General features: G+C 34.1%; 1 protein-coding gene across 5 annotated transcripts in view; it reads right to left on the bottom strand.

Annotated features, from left to right (window-relative positions):
* The window catches only part of LOC114347172 (probable cytochrome P450 6a13), a 152,453-nt gene that overhangs the window by 47,324 nt on the left and 82,455 nt on the right, over positions 1-22,674 (bottom strand). For 3 of the 5 annotated variants that reach the window (XM_050649926.1, XM_050649927.1, XM_050649925.1), the window contains 2 exons: positions 5,197-5,448; positions 1,295-1,534 (listed from right to left, as the gene is read on the bottom strand). The exons of the other annotated variants lie outside the window; for them this stretch is intronic. In XM_050649926.1, the coding sequence (XP_050505883.1) occupies positions 1,371-1,534; positions 5,197-5,448 (416 nt within the window). In that variant the 3' untranslated portion in view covers positions 1,295-1,370. Of the gene's footprint in view, positions 1-1,294; positions 1,535-5,196; positions 5,449-22,674 lie in introns of those variants that run through there. 5 annotated transcript variants of the gene reach the window in all.

The following is a 22,674-nucleotide window of genomic DNA, read 5'->3' as shown; positions in this document are numbered from 1 at the left end:
ATACTAAAATTAAAATCGTATATTGTTAAATATAAAAGTACTTTATCCTTGAGTTAAATTCCTATTTTTTGACTTACCTCGTATAAAATTGATAAGCTTTGATATCTGATGGTTTATCTGGCTTATTTTGTATCAGATTTAAGACCATTCAGAGCATTTCATGAAGAATAACTTTTTTCGTAAAATTGATAATAAAAATGTTTCCCATATGGTTCGAAGCCACGCAGAAATTTTTACGTTTTTAAATTTAAACAGACAACGTAAAAATAATATAAGAATAACAGATTTTTACATAATATCAGATGACAAGATGGGGCCCTTAATCGATTGGGGCCCCCCCGCAAGCTTCATGCTGCGGGGCCCTCTGTTACGCCCCTGTTTGCTGCCCATAATCCGAGAGGTCTAGGAAATAAACCGCATTCCAGCAGGCTGGAAAAAAGGTAACATTATTAAGCTCCCAAAAAAGGGCACCCTCACACTGTGCAGAAATTGGAGAGGAATAACCTTGCTTACCGCCATAAATAAAATTTTCACGACCATCATACTTAAAAGATTAACAAACAAGATTGAATTTCGAGCTAATCAAGCAGGCTTTAGACCAGAATCCTCCTGCATACTGCATAGATAACATTAATAGTGTGAGGGTAATAATGGAACAATCGGTTGAATGTAACACATCCCTATACATGTTTTTTTGTTGATTTCTAACGTGCCTTTTGTTGAGTGAATCGCTAAAAACCTCCTAGTTACATTCTGTGTCATACAGGCTATTTTTTGGTGAATGTCAATTGACATGTAAATAAAAGATAGAAGATTTGTATTGTATATGAAAGATGTAAATGTAAAAGTTTGATTTAAATAAATGTAGTAAATAGGAAGAAGATATTATTTGCTCCAGCTAATCCCAAGAGGAAATACTACAGATATCAAAACCTTTGACAGCTTATCTCATGCTGCTATATGGAAAATTTTAGAGCTAAGAAACTTCCCTCAAAATAAAATAATTTCCATTATAAAGCCACTGTATACTAAGGCGAAATGCAGCGTGACACACAATGGGATTAATAGTAGGTAATGAATTTGGCGGCAGTGGGAAAGTCACGTTGTCGATAAACCCGACGTCATTGGATAAACCCCAATAGAAAGAGATGTCTACACTAAATACAATCACTTTTCTCTGTCGCACTGGAGAAACAATTTTAGATTGCAGTGCGCAGTCAAGGTATTGTGTGCCTATAAGGTTTACATACGTAACATATCCAAATTCTAACAAACATAAATAAAACATAACTAATAGGTCTACAAACTATTTTATTATTACTAAAATTAAAAACTAATGTTAAGAATCACTAAAAAATTTTTAAAATTCATTATATTGGTGCTGCTTGCAAATAAAGAGTTTCTCGTGACTGTAATATAAAGTAATCAGGGTCTATTTGTATGGGCATCTTGGTACTTGGACTAATTGTCAATTTAAATCTCCGTATAATCTCTATAATACCAATTTTGCTTTGCATGTATCCAAATCTTAATCCTGTAAAAAAATAAATGTTAATATAGATAAAAAATGTTAAATATTTGTACTTTTGTGTTTGTTTCTTACAGTTAAATCGTAATAATCGAAACTAAGGCAGCAATCTACTCATTAGATCATACAATAGTGTACAAACTAACTTCATCTGCAATTGCGTCTTCTCCTGACCTGTTTGCCATACTAATTAAAGTACTAAATCTGATAGTAAACAAAAATAGAAAAAGAAATATCATTACAGCTTCCCTCAGCTTAATAATGGTATCAATCCAATTATTACTCTTCCTGGGCTGTAAATTGACCTCCACGTGTTGATAGACCGAATGATTGGTCTTGGTCCCTAATAATGTGAGGGAAGTACCACCGATGAAACTTCGGACAGTCCTAATAGCGTCCGGCGTCGGTTAGGGTGGGTCGGTTCTCTAGTTTTTTTATGCCTGTAGTGAAGAAAGTTGCCAAATGGTCTAGAATGAATCGTGATATTTTTATTTTTTTTATTTTAATGCTTAGCCGACCCCCCCCCCCCGCCCCCGCCCGACCATTAAAAAAATTAAAAATTAAATTCTTACATCAATAAAACCTGATGCTTCAAACGACTAAAAAGAGCTTCAGTTGAACTTAAAAAAAATTTTAATTTAAACAACCTTAAACCCCACCGCCCGCCCGGTAAATTTGTCCAGGTCCAGAAGGACCCCAAATACCCCTAAGCACTCTACACCTACACCGCCTACCTTTGACTGCAATAGACCGAACTGGATTATCGAGTAGAAAAGGAGCAATGATCGCTAGTGCAGTTCTTGAAGATATTGGATTGATATCCAAAAATGACACGTATATGTAATAGACAAGTCTAAATTAGATCGACAAGGAAAAGGGCAACGACTTGATTTACGAAAAAAAAAAAAACATAAAGGATGACGCTAGTCTGCAAGCTCTCTATTTTGTTGGTCGCAACCAATCAAACCCTTCACATTCAAGAACAGGGAGAATCGAGTTGACTGCTGTTGGCTGCGGTGGTACTGTCGTTAACACTGGACTCCAAGGAATTGCGAGTACGTCATAAACGACCCTTGCAATGGAAAATATGTCAACTACATACAAACGAATTGCCACTTTTGGTTAGCTATCTGGACGGAAATACCACAGGACCTCTATCATTCTCTGTTCTATCGGCAAACTTATTGAAACTTATAAGCGATTATCTGTTGTGTGCTACGAAAAATTCAAAGTTGAGTTACCTAAGGTAAATTTAAAAGAACTAAGCACCAATCAAAAATATCTTTTATACCAGATGTGCACTGCCATATCTTCCGAAAACTGTCCAAATAATTTAGCGAAAAACCCTCTTGGCAAATTATCTCATGGAAGATGGCTAACTACGGCGAATCGTATCTTGAGGGCTTACATTGCAGTAAAGAATCCGCCGCCTAGTTTAAAAATTTTAACAGAGTATATTCTGCGAGTATATGCTAAGGTTTGGTTTTTAATAAAAACTGTACCAGTGTGTACATTTGGAACTCTTCACATTTGGAAGCTAATTGAATATTCCAGATATTTAAGTGACGAACTAAAAGCTGTAGTTGACACTGTGATCCAACGAAATGGCTTTTATGGCCATCCTGAAAATATTTTACTAACGATGATCTTTGACTCATGTTGTCATATAAGAAAATTAGGATACAAAAGCATATTAAAGTGCAGATCGAAAGCGAAATAAAATCTTATAAATTTGAATAACACTGCGAGAAAAAACACTGCGAGAAAATTGGAAATTTCTAAGTTCAATAATTTTGAAGCGGAATCCTAAATTGATTGAATAAATTAGCAAGAGTCCAGATAATCGGAGCCGCCAATGACGAAAAATCTGGCTGATGAAGACATTCAAGAATTTATTAAAACTGGTAGCTATCCAGAAGGAGATTTATGGAAGTTATCCTGCCATACACTGGCTGGTCTAAGAGGTGTCAAATTAGTGACGGAGCCATCTTTGGCCCTATGCTGGTTTACTAATAGGGATGGTTGGATACGTACAACTATAGCATCTAGAAGCAACATGCCAAAGTTTAATAGCAAATCAGACTATGAAGTAGGAAATTAAAAATTGCTCATATGGTTGGGTGGATGGGTGGGCAGGGATGGAACTCGATGGCAGTTACCTCCCCGTGGTGAGTTCTAGGTTATTTTATATATTTTAAACCACAAAATAAGCGAAACCTGCTCCAAAGTGGAAAAGTACTTGATCGTTTTTAGCCAAAGCTTGCCACATACGGGGAGCTATAGTATAATGTTCATATATTATAGTATATCATATCGCTCACTATAGTAATGAGTAAGCTTACATACACGGAAGCAGTAGTTCCATGTATGCAGCCTCACTCATTACTATGAGAGCGATATTGTATAATATACTATTATATTATAGTATAGGTCCCCGTGCTTAACAAGCTTAAAGGGCTGGCGGGGGGCCTAAATATATCTAAAAATTAAAAATATTTTTTTTAGGTAGTAAGAGAACCATATTGCATTATTTCATAATACAGGGAAATTAATTTGTTGATTTAATTTTTTTTGTTTTTTGAGGGGGCTGGCGGGGGGCTCAAATAGTGACGAAAATTTTTTTAAAAAATTTGTATGAGATAATTTTACTAATAGCAACTTTTTCAACTACAGGCGTCTTGAAATTTAAAAAAAATATAAAAACGACCCACCCTAGCGTCGGTGTCTTCCTTTCCAAAAAACCTTCATCTGATTGTACCAATCCCTGACGAAAATTTGGAAGTCTTCAGTTCCTCACTATTATCGAAATGTACATCAGATCTGAATCTTAATACAATCCTAGAAGTATCACCTATTCATTATCCATCCTTTATTCTTTCAATTTCCCAACAGTGTACGGCAACAGCTACAGCTGAAGAACACCAGGCGGTATACGAGCGTTGCACGAGAAAACCGCGACAAATCAAAAAGAGTACACCACGATAACAAATCGACAATACCTTTTCGTGAGCCACCGTGATCAAGGGATGAATGACTGCGTGGAAAGCAGTCGCAAATGGTGCCCCAGGATACCTGATAACCTTCCGGGGTGATAAATGTCTTAGCTGGATAAACTAAGCTATGTTTAAGCTAGACCTTTATTCTTCTCAACACGTGGGGACATATATAAATGCGAAATAGCTGACTAGTTTTAATAAAGCAAAACACAAGGAAACGATGACAACCTACACAAGGACACGGAGTGGAAACAGCTTAAATAACTGGCTGAATCTCTGATCTTAAGATGGAGAGACTCCATAGGTAGATTACCTACGAGGACTGAGAGAACGAGAAAATCAGAAAAAAGTAAGGGGCCGAGCAGAAAAAGAATATGGACGACTCAGTGGGCCGCAGAAGAGAGAAGAGAAAGAGAAGAGCTAAGAGCGTTGAGAAAGACGGCGAAATAGGTCCTAAAGAAGTCGAAGACACTCCTCAACACGACAATAAAAGGAGTACGTGAAAACCAGGTTGAAATCAGGACTGCTATAACGATCCTACACATGTCAAAGTCACTACAGACGAAAATGGAAAACTACAAAGAAAAAACTGATGAGGTCCTCCAGAACTCTCCAGAATTTACGAGAAAAAGCAAAAATACTAAAAAATATATTAATAAACAATATACTCACCTATACAGTTTCGAGGTCCTTCTCCAAACGGTAAATTCGAATACGGAACAATATTATTTTTATTTTCAGGACTAAATCTGTCGGGGTCAAACGTCAGAGGATCTTTAAAGAATTCAGGATCTCTCTGTATACTAAATATCGGTATCACACAAGTTACACCCTTTTCTACGACCATATTCGAGTTTTTAAATGTGTAATCTTTCACACACTTCCTCTGAAGATTTGAAACCACTGGATACAACCTTAAAGTTTCTGGAAATAAAAAGGAAATAATATTAAATTCGCCACAAACTTTCATTTTGATTGGCAAGACATTTGCATATGCTATTTGAATTATTATACTTTATTGAACAATATATAGGACAACTTTTAAAGTCTTGTTTACATGCAAATGGAAAACTATTCTTCCTCTTCTTATTGCCTCCTCTCCTTTCAAAGGTTGGTGACCCAAATGGCAATTGCAGCTTTGGAAACTGCTGTACTAAAGATTTCTGTGTAAGAGCTGTCAAACCATCCTCTCATGTCTTTCAGCCACGAGTTCTGGCATCCACCTACTGACCTTTTGTCCTGCACTTAGCTTCCAATATGTTTTAGAGTAATTCATATCTTTCACATCTCAACACAAGACCCAAGTATTGTATCTTCCTGTCTTGGATTTCTTCTAAAAGTGCCTACCTTCTGGAGATGTTGGCGACCACATTGACCCATCTTATTCTATTTACGGCAGCTCGAAATAGATCAGTTGACGTTAGACCAGTCCACTTTCTAAGATTGACCAGCCAGGATATACGTCTACGTCCAGGGCCTCTCCTGCCCTTAATCTTGCCTTGTAGAATCAACTGTAGCAGTCGGTATTTTTCATTACGCATAATGTGGTCGAAGTAAGCCAATTTTCTGTTCTTTACGGTGTTAATTATTTCTTTGTCTTTTCTTAGCCTCTGGAGAACAGTTATATTAGTTGTGTGGTGTATATATATATATTTATTTTTAGCATCTCATGACGTCCCCCCATGTTAAACCGTAGTCTCTCGTGGCTTCCAGGTCTTCGTGAACTCCGATATACGGTTGCCACGAGGACTTTCCCTAAAATGTATCGCAAATGAAAGGTACCACTTCCTACAATGCTTACACAAAATATTGGCCGGACGTCCTCAGTCACGTTATCTGTATAATAATATACACATTACTTGGAGCAATTGCCGTCAGGCGCGCCATGTTCGCTTGCTGTATATCTAAAATCACTTTAACGGTTTTGATGGCATCCAAATATATATTTATTCAGTTTGCGGTTGTGGTGGTCTCCGTATATTTGAGTTTATGTCCTCATGGCTTCCACTGCGCTGTTGCCACCTTAAATGTTGGAATTTAGACTTCGGATATTTTTATAATTGATTATTGTAGTATGTTGAAAAAAATATTGTTGTGATATATTAATGATATTTTTTTGTATAATTAACAATGTATTTTTTTCACTGCAAAAATAAAAAATTAAAAAGTATGTTGCCGAATCTGCTGGTCTAATTGCTCAATTGTAACATATTATAGAAGTGTTAAAATTGAATTCTTAATTTTTTATTACAAAATTTTTACCTCGACAGCGTAGGGTACAAGAGGACGGCTTAAGTAAAGTAAGTACAAAATTTTTAATAATATATTTTGTTCAACTAATAGGTGCAAAGGTGTCTGGAAAATAATAAAAATGTTTAAAACATTGCTTACTTATTTCATACACTCAATGTATTTTTTTATGTAAGGATATAGAAAATAATATTTTGAAAAATATTTAAAATATAGTAAGTAAGTCTTAAATTTTACATTACATAAAGTAGTTAAGTCTGCTAGTCTACAAAATTAAAAACAAATAGAATACTTAAAAAAAATTAAAGCACTCATGCCATACCAAACGAACTACATTCTTACATATTTTAAAAAGAAAAATATTTAATTTTGCCCACCCCGACTAAACTATCGGCAGGTAAAAAGTCTGCAGTATGCGGGGGCCCTACTATTGAAATAAATTAGAAAATTAAAATAAACTTATCTACCATTATGAAATTCTAATTTGACACAAAAAACTGTATCCTGGATTAAGAACAAGTGTGTAGAATACTCTCGTGAATTAAGAAGCGTTTCTACTGTAGGGTGACCATATCATAAATTTGAAAAAAACGGGACACATCCAAGCAGCAGTAGCGCACCTATAATTTTTCTCTGGGGGGAAGGGGGTTGGCTTGGGCGTCGAAATTTTTTTCTATATTTTGTGAAAGACAAGTTACATTTTCCTGCTATTATTTATATATTTTTCATATGCCCTGGGGGAAAGGGGGTTTAACTCCCAAACCCCCCCTGGGTGCGCTACTGCCAAGAAGGGTTTGGAGCGATACCCAAACAGGGATTGAAACACTGTCTTTTAGCTAATTTGGAACCTATAAATCCTTTTCAATTTTAAATGTGTAATTTACGTACGATCAAGACTGCGAAACACGCAGAAAACTAAAAAACTACGCTAGAATGACGTGGATAAACAACCAATCCGTCAAAACAAAACAGGGAAGAATAAAAAATAGCGAGAAACACAGCAAACTCAACAAATAAAAAGAAGAAAAATGACGGGTTTCGCTGGAGGACATTAAAAAAGACAGAGAAAACAATCAAATATATCAATTTTACAAAATAGTCAGATAAAAAAATACGTCCAGCATTAAAACAAGAGTACTAAAAAACAAAAAAAAAGGGAAACCCTGTTTGAAGACAAACAGATCAGCAGAATATGAGAAGAATATTACGAAAAAATACTATTCGGTATGAAGGAAACAGATGAAGAAGAACAAGATAACAACGAAGTAGAAATATTCACAGAAGAAAACGTACAAAAACAAATATTAAAAACATAGAAAACGGAAAAGCAGCAGAAGAAAATGAAATAACAGTGGAATAAAATACAGAGGAAGAGAATTACATAAGGAAATATACCAGCTAATACAACAAAAAATATGAACAAAACAGACTACCAGCCGATTGGAACGCAGATATTATAGTAGGTACCTATATACAGTAAAGCCCCGCAAATCCTAATTGGGGGGACAGCCTGTTCCGATTCCGAAAAGTTGGGATTATCCGAAAGTTAGCCTAACTAATAATTAAAAGTTTACTTTGTCGTTGATTTTGAGTCGCTGTGCCTGTCTCTCTCCCTCTTCCACCCATCTCAGATTGATGTTACTGATGCAGAGCCAGTGTCATCATTTGTGCTTAGTCGTTAACTCCATGGCTTGATTTCTAATTTGAATAAGCTCCATTTTTCCCCGTTCCCCTATACAAGATGGATGAGAAAACCAAGAAGAAAGTGTAATTACAGAATGGATTGAAGCTGACGACAAATGGAGCGAAGAATTTACGGATGAATACATTGTAGACTTGGTTTAACCACAAGGCAACCCTAATGACTAATGAAGATGAAGAAAGCGAGGAAGAAGTTTCCCTGTCATATTGGGCGTCACACGCAGATGCCACTAAAGCTCTGGGTTACGTGGAGCATAACTCTGCTGCGTTACCAGTAGATGTAATGTTTATGTGTAAATAGTTTATCATCACTGCGTCAATTCGCTACACTTCCATGCGTCAGAAGAAAGTTACGGAGTCAAAGACCTGTTAAACGTAGATTGTGCAATTTTCTGGTTTTACTCTGTATAATAAACATGTTTCTAAGTTTTTGTCTTGAATTTTTTTCACTTGCCGTTGGTCCGGATTTGCCGAACGTTAGGATTAGCGGGGTTCTGATTTGCGGGGTTCTACTGTATATAAAAAAGGAGATCGGAAGGAGTGCGAGAATTACAGAGCAAGCACTTTATTTAACACCACATATAACATTCTAGCAAACATACTAAACATAAGACTTGAATCATGCGCTAAACGAATATTAGAAGAATACCAGAACGGGTTCAGACCGGGAAGGTCGATGATTAGTTCCATACATACAGTGGAGCAAATAGGTAATTCAAAAATCGAGAGAATAAAACAGAGAAATACACCTAATATTCATGGATTTCAAAAGTGCTTTGATACAATCAATCGGAAGAAAATGATGGGGGAGCTAGAGAATGTTGGAATCCCAGAAAAATTAAGACATGCTAACAGTGAGCCTAAAGAATACCAGAGCAAGGATCAGTTTCAACGGAACAACTTCTAAGAAGATTAATGAAAACAAAGGTGTGAAACAAGATGACTCTATCTCGCTACGACATGATTTAATCTTATATTGAAAGTAATCATGAGAAGGACAAACTGTGCAAAAAAACATTACAGATCAACTTTAACTAGTAGCATAATGCAGATGATGTAGTCATAATAGAGAAGGCAAAGATGACACTTTCAAAAGCACTTGGAAAATTATATAAGGAAGCGAAGAGAATAGGACTAGAGATAAACAAGCAAAAACAAAATACATGACGGTAGGGAAGGATGACACAATAATTCAGAAATATCTAATAACACAGAATGAGAATAATACTGGGCCACAAAGTAGCAACAGAGAGAGAAATACGAATGAAAACAAATGCCGCAATTGAAGAAAAATTAAAGAGAGAAAATATGGTCAGTTACAAAAAATCAACCAAAAGCAAACATTTGGGACATTTAGGCGTCCCGAGAGACTTTTTCGGGACCCCGGGACAAATCGTTAAAAAACGGGACAATCCCTTTTTTACGGGATGTTTGGTCACCCTATTCTACTGTTATAACGTCCTTCACTTAATCGTAATTGAAAAGTATTTGAAAAAGTTATTTAAAGTGGGTCCTTGTTTTGGTTCTTTATTTAAATTTGGTTCTATTCTTGTAATGTTTTCTAAATTTATAATGAGAAGTTTATAACTTTATTAGATAATACCAAATAATAAAATAAAATGAAGGCTGATAATGTGATTGTACGAGGTTGTTACCTTTTCTTAACAAAAAAATGATGACAAGTGAATATTTTGACTTTATGAACCTAATATCATCAATCTTCAAATATTTTTTTTCTCAAAATCATATTCGCACCGTTAACCATAAATCATCGTAGACTAAACAACTAAATTCTTAATTATGTCACCAACTCTGTGTCGGCATGTATTAAAGATATAATGTGTTCTCGATTACTCAGCGGTGCGACGTCGACGCCCTGGTCAAATTATTTATCTACAATCTACAGACACGTCTTCAAATCAGTATTTGAATTGAAATTGTTTATGATAATGAAAACATTTTATATTTATTCGTATATTTACTACTTAAATAATTAAACATTAATTATTATTTTTATATAATATTTTATGTATAAATGGAGACTAGTTGCAAAACTAAACAACGTAGTAGATAGAAACGCAGAAGCGATATACGAGGAGGTAAAGAAAGCCATTCATGGAGCAGCAGAAGAAGGGCTAGGAAAAAAGGAAAACATAAAAAGAGAATACCCAGAATAGTGGTCACAAGATCTAGAATCCTTGACAGAAAACAAAAAGAAAGTTTACCAGACATGGTTAGTTTCACAAGACGGTGAAGATAGAAAGATATATTATGCCCGGTTAAACAGAGAAGTGAAAAGGAAAGTTGCAGAAAGAAAAAACGAAATGTGGTAAATGAAATGCGCTGAATTGAATAGATATATATGAGAGGAACGAAAGTATCTGAAGTTTGGCAAACCCTTAGAAATTTAAGAACAAACGAAAAGCATAATACTAACGTACATTTAATTAAAATGGATCAATGGAAAGAGCATTATAAAATGTTACTAACAGAGGATAGACCGGAATTTATAGAAAACACTGAGTCTGATCAAGAAGAAATAACTACAAATATAGAAATGATCACTAAAGAAGAAGTTAGGAAAGCTATGAAACTATGAAAAATGGGAAAACAACGGGACCTGGAGGCATACCTATTTATAGAACTGGTGAAATATTGCTCAGATTTGCTAATAGAGAAAATTACAGATATTTTCAATAGCTGTCTTATAAAGGGATATAATATCCCGAAAGATTGGGAAATGGCTTTTATAAGCTCAGTACATAAGAAGGGATGTAAAAGAACATGTAGCAATTATAGGGGTATTAGTGTAACCAGTTCTGGGGGAAAGCTGTATGGTAGAGTTTTAAAAATAAGAATCGAGATGTTTTTCCCAGACATCGAAGAGCAAAGTCGATTTCGCGCAGGATGATCCTATTTAGGCAATACCTTTGTATTACAGCAATTGGTAGAAAAGATAATGAAAAGAAATTTGACAACTCATCTAATGTTTGTAGATCTGGAAAATGCTTACGACAGTGTGCCAATAAACAGGATGTTTAAAGTGCTCCAAGAATCTGGTTTAGATAACACGTATGTAAATGCTCTTTATAACATATACAAAAATTCGATTAGTAGGATAAAAATAGGAGACAATTTATCAAAACCCTTTAAAACATCTAAAGGTCTACGACAGGAATGTTGCCTCTCTCCTACGCTGTTCAAAATTTACATCCAAAAAGCGCCACAACTACGGATTAAAAAGTGCTCAAGAATGGGAATAGAAATTGGAGAGGACTGCCTGTATACTTTGCTATTTGCAGATTCCAGTTGAAGACGGTATTATAAACAGCTGTAAAGAATATAAATATTTAGGAACCGTTATTGACGAAGATGGTAGCACAGAAAAGGATATCTATAAAAGAATAATTCAAGGACGAACGGCTATCCAAAAATTAAATTCTGTATTATGGTCAAAAAATATCAGGATGACAACAAAGATAAATCTCTATCACAGTATAGTAGAACCAATCACAACATATGGCGCAGAATGTTGGCAGATATCACAAAGAAACAGAGACAAACTGAAAGCACTAGAAATGGACTTTCTATGAAGATCGTGCAGAATCTCTCGATTGGACCACATAAGAAACGAAGTAGTTAGGGAACGAGCAAAGGTTAAGCGTAGCATTGACAACAGAATTGAATTCCGGCAACTGATTTGGTATTGATACGTTAAACGAACGAACAATAAACGATTGCCAAGAAAGATCCAAGCTTAGACTACTCCAACAACTAGACGAAGACGAGGCAGACCTCGTAAATCTTGGAAACAAGGAATAATGGATGTCATGCGAAAAAGAGAAATAGAAGAAGAGGATTGGCAGGAGAGACAAAACTGGAGATTGAAGTGCAGGAAGCAGCCAGAGCTGTAGGGCCCTCGCTATATATAATATATTAATATTTTTGCACGGCTTGCGGGCCTCATAGCTACGCGCGCCCACCTATTCCGACTAATAGTTAATCCGGCACTGTATATTATATAACTAAAGCTGTTTAAAATTTAGAGACACGCAAGAAATAGCTACTTGGCATTACCTAGTAGTTACCTACCAACTAAAATTTTAATAACCTTAAAAGTTTACCGTAAATAGAAAATAATTAATAAGGTGTAATAACAATATAAGCAATAACAATGTAAGCAATAACATAATAACCACTATAAAAATCTGATACTGATATAGCAAAGACCAGAATTCAGCATTGATGGAAACGAACAAAAAATAATGATCACAGAGGAAGAAAAAATAGTCATAACAGACAAAGAGATGAAACCAGCAATAAATTCCATGAAAAACAATAAAGCGGAAGGACCAGGAGGAATTGTAGCGGAACTCATAGGCGTAACCAGGGTGGGTTTGGGGGCTATAACCCCCCCATTTGGATGGACTTTGAGCTCTATACGCTAAACACCATACCCCTCAGAGACCTTCCAGTAGTTGTAACCCCCCCCCTTTCCAGTAGTTTTAACCCCCCTTAGCATCATCCCGATTACGCCTATGGTGGAACAAATCAAATATGGAACAGAGAAATTAAGAAGAATGATATGCCGAATCATGGAAAGAACAATAAATGGAGAGGACATCCCTAAACAATGATAAGAATCCTACATAACATCAATATACAAAAAGGGAACAGAAAAGATTGCGAAAATTACAGGAGGATAAGCGTCATCACTACAATGGGAAGACTGTATGGCAGGATCCTCAGGAACAAAATAGATAAAAATATAGAACGTAAAATCGGAGAAGATCAAGCAGGTTTCACAGCAGGGAAATCATGTCTAGATCATATCCATACATATAATACAACAGACAATAGAGAGAAAAAAAGAAGAGCTAAGAACAAAGATTTACACATGGTGTTTATAGACCTTAGGAAGACATACGACACTGTGCCAAGGAAAGAACTGTACAAAGCAATGACTAAAATAGGGATACCACTTAACCTAACACAAGCATCAAGAACATGTACAGTGGAAATGAAGTAAATATAAAAATAGAAAACAAGGTAGTTGCTATCTTCAAAACAACAAGAGGATTACTACACGGCTGCCCAATTCCCAACGTTACTAACTGTATTTAAAATATTTTTAGAACACGCACTAACAACTTGGAAAACAAAATGTAGGGGTATGGGAATGGGAATACCGATAAGAGACGATTACCTCTACACATTGTATTTCGCAGACGATCAGGTGGTTATGTCTCAAGATAAAGAGGATATCAGTTGCATGTTGCAGAGGATATCAGTTGCAGAAAACTAAAAGAGGAATACAAAAGGTGGGCCTGGAAATTTATGTGAAGAAAACGGAATACTTAGCAATATCGGAAGAAGACGTCAAAAACTTAGAAATAGAAGAACAAGTAGAAATAAAAGGAACGAAGAATTTTAAATATTCGGGCTTTATAATGTCGAAAAACGGAACAACAGAAGCAGAAATAAAAAATAGATTGGGACAAACAAGATCTTGCATCAGACAACTCCATAATGTAATCTGAAATAAGAACATTAAGGGAAATAAAAAAAATGATATACCAAACAATAGTAAGAAGCATCATAACATATGCCGCAGAAATTTGGGTCATAAACAAAAAAGCCCAAAAGAGCATTCTGGCAACCGAAATGAAATACTGGAGAAGATGCTGTGGTCTCACCAGAAGAGACAGAATAAAAAATGAGGAGATAAGGAGAAGAATGCAAGTGGAAAAAGATGCCCTGCAATATATAGAAGAGAGAAGACTAAAATAGTACGGCCACGTACAAGTACGGCCACGTACAAGTACGGCCACGTACCGTACGGCCACGTACGCAGAGTAGAAAATACTTGGATAAACAAGGTTGCAGAAGCTATTATAAGAAGACCTTAGGATAGAAGAAGATTTTTTGAACTTAAATACAGTCGGAAAAATGAAACAATACCCATGAACGATCACATCAATCACTTATTGTGTATTTGCTATCTTTTTCTATTACTAACGTTTGTTATTTATAGAAAAAGACAGCAAATACAAAATAAGTGAATGAGGTGATCGCTCATGGGTATTCTTTCATTTTTCCGACTGTATTTAAGGTCAAAAAATATTCTTCTTTTTTCTCAAAATGTTATTTTATGCAATTTTACAGTGATTTGGTGTTTATTTAACCAAATTTGCATTTTCTATCGTAAAGTATCAATGGAAAACATTGTTAAAAAGAAATTGTAATATGTAATTGTAAATAGTTTCAATAGTAATTGTAAATAGTAAATAGTAAATAGTAAAATTAATAGGAACAGTTTCAGTTTCTACCATTTTTGTCGAAAAGTTAAAAATTGAGATATTGAGCAAAACAGGTTCTCGTTTAAAATCAAGATGGCGGCTAACGTAAAGAAGGAATTCATTCGTGATTTTAAATTTAGGCTACTATTGACTCCCCTAAAGGTTAGAAAAATAAAATTTTGGGCAGCTCGGCATGCAAGGTCAAATGCTATTACGACTGGACTAATATACTTTTGAGTTTGATATTACTGCATGTAACTTTTTTGGTATTGCAATATAATTCAAATCCTTCCAACTATGTAAAGTCCTATATTTTGGCTATCTGTGAGCAAATTTTCAGCCAAATCGATGACGATGTATTTTGGGAATGGAGAAAAATGTAAAAAACGGTATTTTAACGTTTTCTACACTATAAAATTTGATCAAAACCTTGTTTTGAATCAAAATAACGTGTTATAATGCCATATGATGACAGTTTTGAGTCCCTTCTATTAAAATATTATGTTTTTCATTGATACTTTGTCACAGAAATTTGTATTTGCAAATTTGTTTAAATAAACACCAAATCACTGTAAAATCGCATAAAATAACATTTTGAGAAAAAAAGAAGAAGATTTTTTGACCTTAAATATCTTATTTTTACGTCACGCAGAAGCTATATACCAATTTTCAGACAAATCGGAGATCCAAAATTTTTTGCCTGATTGATTTGACATGGAATGTACCTTACATAATCTTCTATTCTCCATATTATTTGTTTTTAGTGTAACATTGGCCATTACCATTAAAAATCTAATTCTATTAAACCGTTTGATGATGCAAATACAAACTTTGTGAAACCGGTCAAGCAAAATACAACTACCTAATTATAAAATTATAATTTTTCCTGTTCATTCACATACAGAGCAAGTGTTTAAAGAAAAAATTTAGGATTCTAAAAGATTTTTATATATAAAACCGATTTTCTATGACAAAACGCCAAAATAGCAAAAGATATAAATAGAATTTGTCTGGGTTCTTTAACTAAATTCTCACGTAAACACGACCAAGGTTAAATATTTTACCGGATACCATAAGTTCATTGTTGCCAGTATAACGGATGCCAAAACGAGCGCGAAGTGTATAGTATTATTCTTTGTATTCTGTCTTCATGCATTCTTTGTACGTGACCAAACCATCGTAGTTGTATTTCGTTAATTTCATCATTTATTGTATGTGTGACGTTCATTATTTCTCGTATCCGTTAATTGGTGACATGTTCTCTTCTTGATCTTCCTGCAGCCCTTCTCCAGAAATCCATTTCGGTGACCTCTAACATTCATTTTGATTTTTCCTTCATATGGCATACTTCGCAGCTGTATGTTATAATGCTTTTCACTACTGCGTTATAGATCTTTTTCTTGTTTTGGTTGTTTATCTTCTTGTCCCAGAGTACTGAGTTTAGGAGCGTAATTGCTTTCCTGCCCTGAGTATTTCGTTCTTTAACGGCTCCGTCCAGTGTTCCATCATTCGTGATTTTCATATTCATACCCAGGTATTTATATTCGTTACATTTACTGATTGTTTCTCCTCCTTCTATAGTCGAGGAAATGAAGCATTTTGACTCGCAATTTTTTTGTCCAGCATGGAATTACTTGAAATTTTCACAGAAGGTAGGGAATAGTCCAAGGATCATTTTCTATATCATGCCGCTGTATAAAAAAATTTAATACATTCCTCACTTTAAGAACTAAACTAATGTTATATCAAAGTTATTAAAGAGTTATTGGCAATTTAATGTGTATTTTTTTCGACGTGTACTCAAATCTAAGTATTCAAGCTTAAATAACGGGAAAACGATGCAATCTATAAAATGTACCTGCTAAACATTTGTCAAAGTACTTCAGAATACCTATCAAATGAGCTTCGAAGCAAGTTAAAAGCGTTAAAATTAAGCAAGTTATGATGAAAATAAGAGAACCCTTTGGAATTTTTTAAGAAAAAGTGAAAAATCAATCATACGCGATTTCCACAAAAAATAAAATCTATAATAATCCTTATAAGAACTTCTTCATATTAGCATAAGTAATGATTTCAATAATTTTGACCGGTTTAAAATGCATATTTTTGAAAAAAAGGTATAATTTAAAAAAATTATAATTTTTAAAATTATTGTTATTTTTATATTCTTTTGATAATAACTCCAAAAATATTCAATACACGTAAAAATAATATATAACCAAATTTTAGATTTTTTTGTGACAAATACTTTACCTGTTTTATTATTTCTACAGGGTAAAAAATAACCGAGATAGAAACGTTTAAATCTTAAATTTTGCTGTGAGAACCATGCAACCGGGGCCATTTAACGTTTTATTTTTAAAAAAGTAAGGAGTTTAAGAGATTAAGTTTAACTTGGTGAAATAGCTCTTGAAATTAGCTTTTAAACGGTTTTCAGATGAACCTGACATCGTAAAAATGAACGGAGTTATTAAAAAAAAACCGTAACATTTTTTGGAGACATTTTTAAAAGATAAATTTTGAAAACATTTTGGAGCATAAATTTTAATGCTATCAACATGTTCGGGGTCTCATTTGATATATATTTTTAAGTACTTTGACAAATGTTTAATAAGTTTATGTTATAAAATGCATCATTTTCCCGTGATTTCAGTTTGAATACGTAGATTTTTTTACTCGCCGAAAAAAATATACATTCAATTACCTATAACTCACTTTTAGTTAACACTAAAAGGTTTTTCTAGTAAGGAGTTTATTTCATTTTTTATAGCTTCAATTTTAGTAATAATAACTTTTTTTGTAAAAACTTATAGTTTTTGAGTTATTGATGAAGAATCGGTTTAAACATGCATTTTTCTCAAGAAATATTAAAATCTTTGATCTTTAATAACTCAAAAAGTTTTGATTTATTTTAATAACTTTATATAATAAATTTTGCTTAGAATTTGCTTCTCTATCGAATTATGGGGTTATTTTTAATAAAATAATTTTCACCCCCGAGAAGGGGTGGCATCCAACCCCAGGGGAAAAGCGCAAGTTGGCACCATGTCACCTTTGTTCCTTGAGATAGCCTCTAACCACTCACCAATTTTCATACAAATCGATGGAGGTTCAATGAAATCGGAGGTAATAGCTCATATCCACCTTCAGTGACTCCACTATAGAGGGTTTTTTGAGAATACCTCGAAAAATATGCATTTAATCAAAAAAACTGTAGATATCAAAAATGCATCTTTTAGTAACACAAATTAAATTAAACTTAAATAATCTTTTTAAGTATAATGATAGACCTTTCAAAAAATAATAATATCAAGCTCCTAGCATGAAAATTAAGCGACTTATGATCAAAAAATGTCGGTACCTGCTATTCTCTATGAAAAAATCAGTGAAAACAACCCCCTAACTACCCTACTGATTAAAAATTGGTCTTCACCTTTCTGTAATTCCCTTTATATTCGTATTATCAATACACCCAAGAAGTTTGACCTATTTAAAAGGCCCAATTTTAGAAAAAGTGGAGTTTAAAGAAAAATTGACTTTTTGCAATTTCCTATTTGTCACCTTTTACTTCAAAATATCTCCGAAAATACTGGAGATACGAAAAAAAATATGGACTACTAAATTGTAGCTTATTATTTAATAAGTAAAATTCCCTTGTGCATAGATTTTCATTACAGTGAACAGTTAGCGAGATAAAGCTATTTAGTAGATCAGATGTAGAAAAAAGGATAGTAAAGGCACAATATGCACTCATTATATAATCATAATGCATTAAGGAAAAACTGGAACACACGCGATATATCAGAATTAACCAAAATCAAATTATTTACAGGAAGAGACAACTAGCAAAAAATTACAAACCTTTATAAAAAATCGTTGAGGAAAATCCTAAAAATATACTGGCCAGATAAAATAAAAAACATAGATCTACGGAGAAGAACAAAACAAGAGAAAATAACAGTCACGATTAAAAATAGGAAATGGAAATGGATTATACGGACTCTGAGGAAGGATCGAAATAATATAACCAAACAAGCACTTAAATACCAACCAGACGAAAGAAGAAGAAGAGGAAGACCTGATAATAGCTGAAGAAGAACTGTAATAAGAGATCATGAAAGAATTGGCCTGAGATGGAGAGAAGTCCAACAGAGAGCGAGAAACAGAGAGCAATGGAAAATACTTGTATAGCAAATTTCGAAAGAATAAAACAGAAAAGGATGCGCTGGGAAGGGATTACAGGAAGAGATAGAGAGAGAGAGGGAGAGAGAGAGAGAGAGAGAGAGAGAGAGAAACAATACCGATTATTTATCAAAATAAAATTTAATAATATACCTAACCTAACCTATCGAAAGGCTCATCAAACAATTATTAACTTTAAAAAATAAACAGTTGTCAAGGGTATATAGTGGTATTGCTAAGTATATTACATTATAACTTATTCCATCGAAATCTTCCGAAATCCATAATCTTCTTCCATCGAAATAAAATAGAAAATTTAAAAGTTTAGAAAATACATCTTTCATAACTACACCCAAGAAATACGTTTTTCTAACCTGATTTAAGAGTATAAAAAAACGAAAACAAACAATTTACAGCAAATCCTTATCGTATATCCGAGCAAAACCACCTAATTGGCAAAAGTTATAAATAGAATTTGTCTGGGTTCTACAACTAAATTTGCACATAAACACGACCAAGGTTAAATATTTTACTTGATATTATAAGTACATTGTTGCCAGTATAACGGATGCCAAAGCGAGCGCTAACTGTATGAAATTATTCTTGTTAATATACACGCTGTATATTGATCGGAAGTCACGAAGAGTCAAAACTATACAGAAGCCACGAGGGACGCAAATGCAATATATATATATATATATATATATATATATATATATATATATATATATATATATATATATATATATATATATATATATATGACGCCCTCAACATACGTCGGTAGCACCACATTTCAAACGCCTCTAACCGTTTTATGGCATCTTCTGTCAGGCTCCAACTTTCAACTCAGTAGAGGAAGACACTAAAGACGTAACATTTAAGAATTCTTATGCGTATATTGATACTTAAACAAGTTGCACATAATTTTCCTAAGACTGTTAAAAGAGCTTCTGGCTTTTTCAATACGATTTTTTATTTCGTAGCTATGATCCCGAGTATCCTTAATGTTGCAGCCCAGATAGCATATTTTCTGTACTCTCTCTAGAGGTGTATTGTTTACGGTAATTTGAGCGTTTATGTTGGTGTTTTTACTAATGATAATTATTTTTGTCTTCTTACAATGTAGTTTTAGGCCGTACTTGTTACATGCTTCTACAACATTATCCATGATCTTTTGGAGCACCTGCGCACTATCTGCCAGCAATACTGTATCGTCTGCATATCTAATATTATTTATAAGTTGTCCATTTACTGCAATACCGTCTTCTGATTCATCCAAGACTTCTCTAAAGATGTTTTCAGAGTATATATTAAATAATACTGGTTACAGTATGCAACCCTGTCTAACTCCTTTTTCGACTGTGAAGATTTCGGACAGTTCATTTTCGAATCGAATTGTTGCTTTTTGTTGGAGATATAAGTTTGAGACGAGTCTTATATCCTTACCATCGAGTCCTGATGTTTTTAGGATATCGATTAGTTTTCCATGTGAGCCTTTATCAAATGCCTTCTGGAAATCTATGAAACATGCATACACATCGCAGTTGACATCCCTGGCTCTCTGTATTAGAACTTACAAGCTGAAAAGTGCTTCCCTCGTTCCGAGTCCCGCTCTGAATCCAAATTGAACTTTACTCAGCTGTTCTTCTAATTTGGTGTATTTTAGATCTACAGATATTATATCGAGTATTGAATTTATGCTGTGATCAGACCCATAATCATCACCATCACATAGCATGTAGCGTCCATTGTTGAACATATAATATACTTCCTTCAGTTGTCTCCGGTGCTACTGGTCTTGCTTGCCGTGTAAATGTAGTTAGTGGTACTATTTGTCAAATATAGTTTGAGACTTGATCTTTTTGATGTTTGCGACAAAAAATATTCTTTTTTCTTTTACCTGAGTTGGAAGAGCTGTTATTGTGATTGATTTGAATTTTAAATTAGTAACATGGATTTTCAATCAAGACTAGAGGGTAAATTCTTGTCTGGACAAACGAAAGAGGTAATATCAAATGTAATTGTTTTTATACAGCGAAAAGCGGTATAGTACTACAATATTTCTAAGAGACTCATTAATACATTCAGCTCAGCGGAGTGATTTTCTTCGAAGTATGGAATTCCATAAACAAGAGATCTATCTATTTTAAGGAATGATTCATTGTTTATGGAATTTAATACCACAAATAATAACACACATAGAGGTATAAATCTACTGAACACCGCACTTAAACTAACCACAAAAGTCCTAACCAACAAAATCAATAAACTAATAACTTTATCAGATGAACAACAAGAATTCAGATCCGAAAGATCCTGCGTAGACGCCGTATTTGTACTGAGACAAATCACAGAAAAGGCCATTGAGTACAATAAACCAGCATATCTATGTTATATAGACCTGACAAAGGCTTTCGAGCGCATTCAAGTCGAATACGTCTTACATTTACTGTATAGAAGAAACATACCAATCAATATTATACAAACCATCGAAAATATCTACTTTCATAATCGAATACAGGCAAAGATAAATGGAAAACTAACGCAGTTTATACCAGTACAAAGTCGAGTCAGACAAGGGTCTTTAATATAATAATGGACGTAATAATAGAAGTAGTACGTAAACGCATGCAGACGACGCCGCAATAATCACTGAGACAGAAGACGACCTCCAAAGATTAACACACATCTTCAATACAACAGCCAAGAAATACAACATGATAATATCAGCAGAAAAAACCAAATATATGACAACATCTAAATACCCACTATGATGTAAAATCGAAATTGATGGGAAAATAATAAAGCAGGAAGCAAGGTTTAGATATCTGGAAATAGATATAACAAAGCTGAAAAGCAAGTAAAGCGGCGGGATCTCTTAATGACACAATCTGGAAAAACAAACACCTAAGACAAGACACAAAAGCAAGGATCTATAAAGCAGCAATTAGACCTATATTGACATACACGGCGGAGACAAGACCTGACACATCTAAAACGAGACGACTACTAGAAACAACAGAGATAAAAATACTCCGACGAATATCAGGGAAAAGTCTGTTGGATAGGGAGAGAAGCGAAAACATAAGAAGATCATGCAATGTAGAAGACATAAATAGATGGGTGACAAAACGGAAACAGGAGAGGAACGAACACATTAGTAGAATATGGCAGAGGATAGGATAGTACGAATAGCCCGAGATAAGTCACCAAATGGACGAAGAAGTATTGGCTTGGCAGACCAAGAGAAAGTTGGTGCGATAATTTAAACAATTTAGAAGGCTAATATTGAAGAAGAAACAGGCTTTAAAGCCTACATATAATAAGGAAGGAGAAGAACAATAACACTCCACTGAGTGGAGTGTTACATCATAATTTACATACATTATTTTCGACGTCTAATAACAAATAATGAAGTTATATTTTATTGTGTTTTCAATTTATCAATCAAAGGCAAAATGAAAATTAAAATAAATTTTTTTATTTTATAACGCGGGCACATAAATTTGATACACCCTGTATATTGAGCTGTAAATATTTATTAGAATTTAGTTTGGATGTAAGTGGATTTCTCTTTTAATGAGCTTTCCGATGAACCATTAAAGACTTTTGTGAATATTTAAAGTGAAAAGGACGATGTATTTAGGTTTAAAATGGAGAAAGTTTGTTTACTACGGAAACTATAGAATCCACAGCTGGATGTAATTATCATTTT

The sequence above is a fragment of the Diabrotica virgifera genome, chromosome 4 (assembly GCF_917563875.1).
Source record: "Diabrotica virgifera virgifera chromosome 4, PGI_DIABVI_V3a".
Taxonomy (NCBI): Eukaryota; Metazoa; Arthropoda; class Insecta; order Coleoptera; family Chrysomelidae; genus Diabrotica; species Diabrotica virgifera.
Note: the sequence above shows the minus strand (reverse complement) of the source record. Positions and strands in the feature narration are given on the sequence as shown.